This window comes from Argentina silus, assembly GCF_951799395.1.
Source record: "Argentina silus genome assembly, chromosome: 20".
In the NCBI taxonomy this organism is placed as follows: domain Eukaryota; kingdom Metazoa; phylum Chordata; class Actinopteri; order Argentiniformes; family Argentinidae; genus Argentina; species Argentina silus.
The window spans coordinates 13,915,204-13,925,599 of NC_139674.1; the positions used below are offsets into that span (position 1 = coordinate 13,915,204).

The 10,396-nt window shown below is 42.8% G+C and overlaps 1 protein-coding gene across 1 annotated transcript in view; it reads right to left on the minus strand.

The window, feature by feature from the left end:
* Positions 1 to 569: 569 nt before the first annotated feature.
* il17rel (interleukin 17 receptor E-like) overlaps positions 570 to 10,396 on the minus strand; it is a 13,321-nt gene continuing 3,494 nt past the window's right edge. Inside the window, exons 3-18 of the mRNA XM_083692351.1 lie at positions 9,813 to 9,959; positions 8,879 to 8,985; positions 8,596 to 8,710; positions 8,068 to 8,112; positions 7,380 to 7,519; positions 6,456 to 6,527; positions 6,305 to 6,359; positions 5,954 to 6,117; positions 5,637 to 5,681; positions 5,472 to 5,529; positions 4,760 to 4,902; positions 4,133 to 4,198; positions 3,794 to 3,851; positions 2,031 to 2,207; positions 1,853 to 1,912; positions 570 to 1,317 (exon numbers count right to left, since the gene is read on the minus strand). Of these exons, the coding sequence (XP_083548477.1) occupies positions 1,175 to 1,317; positions 1,853 to 1,912; positions 2,031 to 2,207; positions 3,794 to 3,851; positions 4,133 to 4,198; positions 4,760 to 4,902; positions 5,472 to 5,529; positions 5,637 to 5,681; positions 5,954 to 6,117; positions 6,305 to 6,359; positions 6,456 to 6,527; positions 7,380 to 7,519; positions 8,068 to 8,112; positions 8,596 to 8,710; positions 8,879 to 8,985; positions 9,813 to 9,959 (1,595 nt within the window). The 3' untranslated portion in view covers positions 570 to 1,174. The remainder of the gene's footprint in view (positions 1,318 to 1,852; positions 1,913 to 2,030; positions 2,208 to 3,793; positions 3,852 to 4,132; positions 4,199 to 4,759; positions 4,903 to 5,471; positions 5,530 to 5,636; positions 5,682 to 5,953; positions 6,118 to 6,304; positions 6,360 to 6,455; positions 6,528 to 7,379; positions 7,520 to 8,067; positions 8,113 to 8,595; positions 8,711 to 8,878; positions 8,986 to 9,812; positions 9,960 to 10,396) is intronic.

Consider the following 10,396-nt stretch of genomic DNA (forward strand, 5'->3'; position numbering starts at 1 on the left):
CATCTCCAGCAAATACTGCAATCACACGGTAATGACACACTCATTCCCAAACATTATAAATAATGTCCCTTGCTGTATGTACACAGGTGACAGGTGGATTAAGGATTATGCAAGCAGTTATTGGTGTGCATGTTATACCTGTGATAACGTATCAGCCCTATACAATGTGACCTAAGCGCTCCCATATTTCCTCAGTATTGGTTTCATATCATGATTCTATATCAGAGAACTGTAAACAGTACTCTTGTTTGCCAGGCTTATTGACTCCCTCTCACTCTCCATAAGACGCACATCTCTTCAGGCTAGCCTCTCCTAAAGACCTCTTCATCCCCACTACCCCCCTGTACAGTTTCTCTACTGTAAATAATAATAAATAAATAAAAGTAATCCAATGTCCTAGCATAGATGTGTTTGTCTTATGATGACTGGCGTACGGATGATTCACTTACTTCAGACAAATGTACTTGTAAGTCGCTTTGGATAAAGGCGTCTGCTAAATGTCAAAAATGTAAATGTAGGGTAAGCTCTTAAAAGAGACTGGTAGAAGGAGAGCAACTGACAGCAGTAGGTAGCTTCACATCTCGTAGTTTTATATACAATTCGTAATAAAGTACAACACAGAAATGGCAGTAAGAGACCTGAGAACGGTAAATATTACACAACATGTGTTACAACCGTCACAGATACAACTGAATACATAATAATAATAATAATAATAATCATGATGCATTTTATTTGTGTATAGCGCATCTTTACAAACCTTTACTTAACAGGGCGAGTAAAAAAACCAACATACAGGGAGAAATGATAGTAATGCCCAAGATAAAAACAAGGGAAGGCAGTTCAGGGACATCTTACAAGGTCAGACATTAACAATCTGACTGAGCAGGTGAATCAGTGGCTCTGACTAAGGGGGGCCACAGAGTATTCTAGAGGCCAGGTGCAGTAGAGGAGAAGGCCCTCCTACACCCACAGTGTTACGTCTGGTAAAAAATAAAAAATATACCATACTATAACTATACTTGTGCAAATATATATATATATTAAAAAAAAAAACATTTCAGTCTTTGTCCACTCCTCCGCGAGGAAACAATTCCGCCAAAATAAACCGTCGAGAACTTCAACGTAAGCTTCTGTAACATTTTCATCGTTATTTACACTTCTGTTTGTTTTTTCACACCGTGTATCCGGTCAGTAAATTTGCCTTCTCACAGTTCTGAAACTGGGGGGACCCGCGTGTGGGGGTTCCATTATGTACAACAGTCTGGGGCTGGCATTGTGGGGTCACGCGGGTGACAGCAAGAGCATGGTGGGGTTCTGAAGAAAAGAAAAACAGACATTCAAATGAATATGAAACAGACATTCAAATGAATATGAAACAGACATTCAAAAGAATATGAAACAGACATTCAAATGAATATGAAACAGACATTCAAAAGAATGACGATAAGTCATTTAACTCTGCCCCCAAATGAGACCCAGAAGCATAAATCAACCAGGCAGGATGTGAGTTACAACTAGAGGTTGATAAATCAAACAAACAAGCAAAGAGATTGTCCAGCCTCCAGTCAGAATGACTCAGCTTTCGCCCCCTTGATGTGTGTGTGTTTATTGTGATTGCAATGGAAGAGTCTATTGAGTTGATGCAAAGTACTGCGGTCAGAAAATCAATGTTTGCTGATCAATCTTCTGGATTTCCCTTACGAAATTCATTAAATGAAGAACTTTCCTGGTCTATGAAAGGAGTGGGCCTGGACTTTCAAGCGAGATAAAGCACTACTTTAGCTATGAAGCTCTTCAGGGAAACTGACCCCTGGTCCTCTCTGATTAACGAGTATTCCAACAGTCTCACCTGTGTGCTTTTTAGATGCACAGCCACTGTCCTGTGCCTTTCGGTTGTTCCTCTGATGAACTGAGGACAAACAGAGAGTAATTAACCATTGCCCAATAACATCAGAATCCCACTGAAGCCAGTATTACACAGTCCCCCTATCAGGACACACTCAGCCAAATAGAAGATGCATACACACCTGTTAACATGATGTTGGCCACCAGAGCAACCACAGCGAGCGCCACAAGACAGGCCCCAGCTGGTACCAGGACGCAGATGACCTCCCACTGTCCTCCTGACGTCTGTTTAGCAATGGCATGGTCATTGACATCAGGGGCATGGGCATCATCATCGGCAAGGGTTTTAGCTTGGCGGGCTATGGAGAGACAGAGAGAAGAACCATGAGTTCTAGAAGACTCTGTGAGTTTTGAATACGCTGAATATTCTATGAATTCCTGAATTCTAATTGTACGAAGAGAACACCCAGATTGAAAGGTGCAGATGGCTTTTGTGTGTTGCTGCCCCAGTTGGCCACACTGACGAGTTGAAAACGTGCACATACGTTTTCTAGTAGCAGCAAACATGCACATCCTTGTTAACAAACCAAATGTAAAATAGGCATGTAATGGCCAGTGTCTGGCCACAACACTAGATTTGTAGCTTTGTTTGGACCAATATAGCCTTCTTCACTGAATGTTCTTCATAATGTGATCTCATTCCTTGACAGCTACCACTTTATCGTGGCCTTTCAACACTATTTCAAAGCTAAAATCGACATGCTGTCCTGCGTTAGATTTCCCAACACTATTAAAAGCCCATTATTTAAGTGGAGTGTAAAGGAGATGGACTTTAAAAACATTGTTTGTGTCGGCAAGGGGATTTCGTCATGTTGGGTCTTTTGGATTCTTGCCACATCCCTACTTAAGAGCAGAAACACTTACGTGCTCTGGACCTGTTGTGTATTGCTCAAGAACCATTGCCAACTACCTCTTGAACATACTACAAACAAAACACAGTTCCTTTACATAAAGGGCACTTCGAAAGAAAGCATCTTAAGCATCTAAAAGTAAATATTGATCTCAGAGGGGAGCCAGACATGACTCACAGCCAGTGGTTCCAGTGTAAAACAAACCAGTAGGTTTGTAGAAAAGGTGAATGGAGGGATTGCCCTTTAAGGAGAGACTCAAGTGAGGACTCACTAGGGTGGAATTCACTGATTCTTTTTGGCTCATGGTAGGAGTGCCTAGGTAGATCCACTTTTAAATGTAGTGTTTTTGAGTACTGAGAAAAGCACTATGCAAAATATATATATTATTATTATTATTATTATTATCATTATTATTACTATTATTATATCAATTTAGAGGGTCAAAGTTAACTTCTTAAACGTTTGGTCACAGCATACAGTACCAGTCAAAGGTTTGGACACACCTTCTCATTCAATGGTTTGTCTTTATTTTTTATTACTTTCTACATTGTAGATTAATATTGAAGACATCAAAACTATGAAGGAACACATATGGAATTATGTACTAAACAAAAAAGTGTTAAACAAACCAGAATATGTTTTATATTTTAGATTCTTCAAAGTAGCCACCTTTTGCTTTGATGACAGCTTTGCACACTCTTGGCAAGTTTGTGTCCAAACCTTTGACTGGTACTGTAGGATGTGAGGATAAAGGACGTGAGGAGATAGGATGTGAGGAGGTAGGATGTGAGGAGATAGGAAGTGAGGATAGAGGATGTGAGGAGGTAGGATGCAAGGAGATAAGATGTGAGGATAAAGGATGTGAGGAGGTAGGATGTGAGGAGGTAGGATGCAAGGAGATAAGATGTGAGGATAAAGGATGTGAGGAGTTAGGATGTGAGGATAGAGGATGTGAGGAGATAGGATGTAAATATACTTTGAGGTCCACTGGATTTGTGTGTGGCAGTGTGTCATTGTGGGGGAGGCGTACTCACAGCATCTCAGGTGACAATGAAGAATAGTGGAAGAGTACTTCACATCCAGCCGCTTCACCTGTCAAAATGAACACACGTCACTTTTGTTCTTTTGTCAGAGAATGTCTGTATTAAATTTGTTCTTAACAATAACATTATACAATGTACATAGATAGTACAAGTACGCATGCACACCTGCATACATACGCAGCCAAACACACACACACACACACACACACACACACACACACACACAAACACACACACACACACACACACAAAATGCATGTCAAATTCAACATGTCTGTCAATTAATTCGGGAACATGTACATTTTCAGGAGTAATATTTAGTCAACATACTTGGAGACAAATGTTTGGTTTGCATAAGTCCACTGTTAGGTTGAGGCTCACAGGTTCATACTTGTCCTGCAAAAGGAAAGAGTGTCAAACAAAAACACATGGTTGAGCTTCAGAGTAAATGTGACCTCATAAAACATTTGGCACTCTAGGTGGTGAGTGTTCCGGAATACTCGTTTTTGTTTTCCAGGATATTGCTTCCTGATAATTCATTTGGCAAAGAAATACTCGTTTCATCAGAACCCAGACATATATTATCTCTGTTTGGTCAATAGAGCACCCAGATAGTGCATACGAGAAGTAATATCCCTAAATGTCAACATGTGTATTAGTTACAGCATGCCTTTCATACACATTAGTTTCAGTTGCTGGCGCCATGAACTGTTTGAGATGGACTGATACGGAGGCTGCCCTGTTTGCTACAGTACGGGTTTCATCATTTCAGATGACGGTTTCTTTTAGATGACAGGTAACAGTCCTCTGATCAGTCCAACGGCTTGCGACTACGCGAAAACTAAAAGACTTAAGAACAATATCATTCGATTTGTACAGGGAAACAAGTGAATTGCACTTCAACAGAGATTGCAGTGATACAGAGTGCGCTTATCAGGAGTGGACTGTGACACCTACCACGTGGACAGTGTACGTGCCGTCCGGGTGACAGGGCGAAGTCCCGGTCTTCATACACACGCCCACCGAGAGGGTTGCTCTGATCCGTGATGTCATCACCACCTGTTGCTCCCCCGCACGTTCGGCCACACCCATTTCCCATGCTGCATGCAAGGTATTGGTATGACATCAGCATGACACAGCATCATGTACAACACCGTCATCTGACATGCAGTAGTATCTGTCATTATGACTCATGGGAAACTAGACATTGTTACGTGACAAAAAGTCTTGACTCATCAACTTGTGACTCATAGGAGATTAGATTAATAATAGAGATGTGTGGTCGCTCAGATTTGTCTGTCATGGATTTGATGGATTTGAACTGTGGTATGTAAACATTTCACCACAGCTTAATGAATGGCTGGTAGTAATGCAGTAATGCATTGATCGCAGTAATGCTACTTGGAAGAATCTAAAATATAAAACATATTCTGGTTTGTTTGACACTTTTTTGTTTACTCCATAATTCCATATGTGTTCCTTCATAGTTTTGATGTCTTCAATATTAATCTACTGTAGAAATCTAATGTAGAAAATAATAAAAAAAAATAAAGAAAAACCATTGAATGAGAAGCTGTGTCCAAACTTTTGACTGGTACTGTATATATACAGTATATATTTGTGTGTATTACTGTAGTGCTGAAGGATATAAAGTGATATAAAGTATTACCTTGAAAATACCTGTCAGCAAAAGGGCACCTGATCCAGGACCCTGAGTCTGTAGTAAACTGAGGAGGGTAGATCTGTTAGTCCTCAGTCCACTCTCAGCCCAAAAGCTGCTTGATCTACCATCACATTTTATGCAATAAGAGGCCAAGAAAAAAGTGATGGTTACCTTCATGCAAAGTTCTGGGTGTGGATCCACCTTGGAGAATGTTACCTGAGACCAAAGTGTAATGTGGAGGGGAGTTTAGTGACAGGCTGTTTCAGGGGTTCAAACAATCAGTATTACTGCTCCCTAAAGTGCACCTACGTGTAAACAGACAGCATGACTGTGAGGGTCTTGTATCAGCAGTATGGCCAGTCATATCTGCAGACGGATGTGTGTGTGTGTGCGTGTGTGTGTGTGTGTGCGTGTGTGTGCGTGTGTGCGTGTGTGTGTGTGTGTGTGTGTGTGTGTGCGTGTGCGTGTGCGTGTGTGTGTGTCAGTACCTTGTCTCTGCCAAGGGTCTGAGAGGCATTGGCCAGGTTCACACAGGCACCGCCTTGTCCCTGCTGGCACAGAGAGATCACCACGGCAAGCGGACACACCGGTTCCCATGACAACGTTTCCTCCACAGGGTCAAAGTTGACTCCGGACCACAACTCCTCCAGACCTGTGCAAAAAGAGGTCTTGGTCATAATTTATACAGCTGACCAATTATATCTACCCCAAGGGAGGGAAATGCCAGTTTTTTTTTACTTTGCTGACACAGCCTGAAGCTTGCCAAATTGACAGTACAACATTTGTATGAAAGACTGAAATTAGAGTCTATTTAGACTCTACAGACAGAAATGACTCACGGTCTTTAAAAGGGCAGACTTGAACTCTCGGTGCATCAAGCACGGCAGACCAGCCCTGTAAAAGGTCACAATAACAGTTTACATACAATCTATCACAATCAGTTGAAAGGTCATTTAGTCGAATTTTCCATGTTTGAAAGACTCGAATTACCTCGATACACAGACAAGGCAAAGGTCTGGAATACTGCAGGGTGACGTTTCTCCTCAGCTCTTCCTTCTGTATCTGAGCGGGAACAACGATTAAAACATGTTGACTTATGGTGTACTGGATGTGTTATTGTACCTGTCTGTGCTGGAGCATAACCCAGCCCTCACCGTGCGCCATTATACTGCGTGTTGACTTTGAGGCTTTATGACTTTTACTGGCAGTCCAGCTGTCAATGCATTTCCGTTAGATTTATATGTCGGTGTTGGAGAGACTGAAACTACATGACACGGGGAACTCAAAGGGCGTAGCACACCGAAGCGCATGCCATGTCATCGCAAAGGTCCCTGGTTCGATTCCGGCCATCGACATATCCCGCATGTCATCCCTCCTCTCTCTCTCACCCATCCTTCCTGTCAATCTCTACTGTCTCTATCCCAATAAAGCAGAAATGCCCTAAAAACGTATTTAAAAATGTTTAAAAAAAAAAAAAGAAACTATGTGACACATGTGTCATTTACATTTACATTGATGGCATTCAGCAGACGCCTTTATCCAAAGCGACTTACAGCAAATACATTTGTTTAAGTAAGTGAATCATCTATCCATCAGTCATCATAAGATAAAGTAATCAATGCTTTAGAATATGTTTCAGAAAATAACCCATATCAGGATATCTTATCAGAGTATAAAGTCTTCTTGACAGCTGAGAGAATGTGATCATGGTCATGGTCCCAAAAAGTTTTTTTTCTGTAAACCTTTGAGCTGTATTCTTGTTACCCAAAACATAAATAAAAAAATATATATATTTCCAGCCAGGACCCAGTATCAAGTCTCAACCGAAGAAGAGAATCAGTTGAGATCCTGACCCCACCGATCGACAGTACTCTGCCTTCTGAGAGCAGAGGAGAGCGCCCCCTGTTGTCTCACCAGTGCGCTGGCCCCTGTTCCTCTGCATGTGTAACCCCTGTGACAGAGCCTCAGGTTGTAGTCTTTATCCTCCAGCATCTCGGACACCCTCACGGTCAGCTCCTTCCTGTTCTGGTCCACAGTGTACGCCAGCCTGCCGGCTGATAGGAGCAGAGCAGATAGAACACTCTGTTAGCTTCCCCCTGCACTCACAGTCCCATAGTCTATGGAATGTGGAATGTGGAATGTGGAATGTATGTTGTGGGTTGGAATGTGCTGTGTGTTGAATATAGGTCTACTGTGGAGATTCATGTATATTAATTGTACACTCGTATTTTGACTACAGTATATGCAAGAGAGAGAAGAGGAGATATCATCATCAAATAGGGAATACACACATTCATCGGAATACACACTTAGAAAAGGGTGGGAGAACCCTTTGAAGAATCCGTGTAGAACCCTTTCAGGTTCCGTGTAGAACCCTCTGTGGAAAGGGTTCAACATGGCACCCAAAAGGGCTGTGCATGGAACCCAAAAGTGTTCTTCAAAGGGTTATCCCGCAGGGACAGCTGAAGAAACCTTTTTGATTCTAGGTAGCACATTTGTTGAGGTGTATAAAGAGTGTATGGTATGTCGCTAACATGAAGAACACGGTTCTTTAGACTGATTTTACTCCTGAGTAACAGAATTACGACTCTATAAAACTCACTGATGCAATCTGGGATGTTACTCCGAAGATCTCCACTGCTACAGTCTGAAATAAAGCCGGGGGGGGGAAACACATCAGTTAAAGAAGAATTCATCCTCGTGTTTTTGCCGGAGGTTCCATTCCAATGGGATTTTTTTCCCACATCCATCACACTATGACTCCTGTTGCCCCTGCTCTGTACAGGGGAGCTGCCAGAGGTCGGCATTGACTGAGAACAAAGGGTTAAATGTTGAATGTTTTATGATGGTTTGGTGAGTCAGTGTGTCTGTAGCCTGCAGCCACCATTCATCACACTGGCACTAATTGCTATTATCACCATTAAGTGCACCATAACTTCCCTTAAAAAGCCTCCAATACAAATGTGGGCATGTCTCGCACGACAAGGAGAAAACAACGTACAGACACGCATTTCGGATTCTGTCAATTCTGATAAGTATCTTTTTATGAGCCCACATTACAGTGGGCTGGTCACCCGTGGGTGCACCTGTGGGTGCATCCAATGAATCCATACATGAAAGGCCTATTTACCTGGGGTGCGGTAGGTGCTTGTCCATGTCACGGCACAGTAATTTGGCACCGTCTTCAAAGTCACATGCAGGTCTTGACCCAGCCCGGCATCAAAGCAATCACTCTGAACCTCCACCTTCAGAAAAGAGTAACAATAACAATAAAAATGCGTCTGGGCCTTCTGTAAACATGCCAGAAGGGTTTGTGTGTGTGTGTGTACGTGTGCGTGTGCGTGTGTGTATCCATGCTGTGTGCGTGTATGTGTGTGTGTGTGTGTGTGTGTGTGTGCAGTCAGTGTATGTACCTGCTGTCCTGCCAGTCTCCCTGTGGCCTTTCTGGGAAAGTTGATGAGTTTACAACCTCCCAGCATCCCTGCAGCCACCATGCATATGGAGACACCATGGATGTGCTCTGTAAAACAAATCATCCAATCAGAGACATGTGAAGAGACTAGAGATATGTAGAAAGTAAATAAGTTGTGGTCCTCGGTGGCTCAGTTGGTAGAGCATGGCGTTAACAACGCTAAGGTTGTGGGTTTGATTCCTGCTGGGACCACATGTACTGAAAAATGTATGCACTCACTGCAATGTAAGTCGCTCTGAATAAAAGCATCAGCTAAATGGCATATATTATAAAGAAGAGATATATACAACATATATATACAACAATCATGCATCTAAAACGTCCTTGAAGTCCGCCAACCTGTCACCTGTGGCGTCTTATCACTTAGTCACATCTAGTGCCAACAGAACGTGTTCCGCGTCACGTCGAGGAAGCGGAATGAGTGTGATGGGGATCGAACTGACTGGATGAAACAGGCAGACCTGACCCAATCAGAGGGGTTTTCCCCCTGTGCTGTTCTTACCGTAGGAGAACGGAGAAACAGAGCGACATTGCTCTGTCCTATCAGGGTGCAGTGACGCCCGCTTCCCCCTTTTCAGAGGCTTTACATCAAAATTCTCTTCCTGTTTTCCATTCTCTGTACTGAATAACTAAACTAATGAGTTAGTTGGTTAGCATATCTTGAACTGTATTAACTCTTACCCTTTACAGCATGTTTCACGTGTTTCAAACGAAGGTCCTGTGTGGCTCAGTGGGTAGAGCGTGGTGCTAACAGTGCTTAGGTTGTGGGTTTGATTCCCGCTGGGACCATATATACTGAAATGTATGCACTCACTGCAATGTAAGTCGCGTTGGATAAAAGCACAGCTAAACGGCGTATATGAAGGTACACCTACCACTAAGTAGCAGAGCAGTGCTGACTCTGAGGTGCAGGGAACACCGCTGCCTCCCTTCACACCGCATGACTGTGGAGAGGCTCACGTTGTTGAAGACAAGGCTGTCCAGTTCCTCCGGCTGCTGCTTCCTGCATGGGGCAAACGGGTCTGGAGACAAAGAAGAAGAAAAACAAGCAGTCGGTGCAGTGTCAGTGTTATTTGATCGGAACAGGCGTATGACTAGGTGTTCTTCCTGCAAAGGGTGAACGAGTCTCCAGACAAAGGAGTCAGGAGGCCAGACAGACAAACAGTTTTATGATGGGAAGGAACCTTTTTGTTTTTGTTTTTTTTTACGACAAAAAATGTAGCCAAAGATACTGCAGATAAAGTTTCAGTTTGCCCAAGAAGGTTTCAGCATACAAAAACATTAGAATACGCTTGTCGTGTGGTTAGCAATGCTAGCACCTTAACCTTGGTCCTGATTAACCTTGGTCCTGATTAACCGTGGTCCTGATTAACCTTGGTCCTGATTAACCTTGGTTCTGATTAACCTTGGTCCTGATTACTTGTTTAAGGTGTTCCATGTCACACCTCTCTTTCTTCAA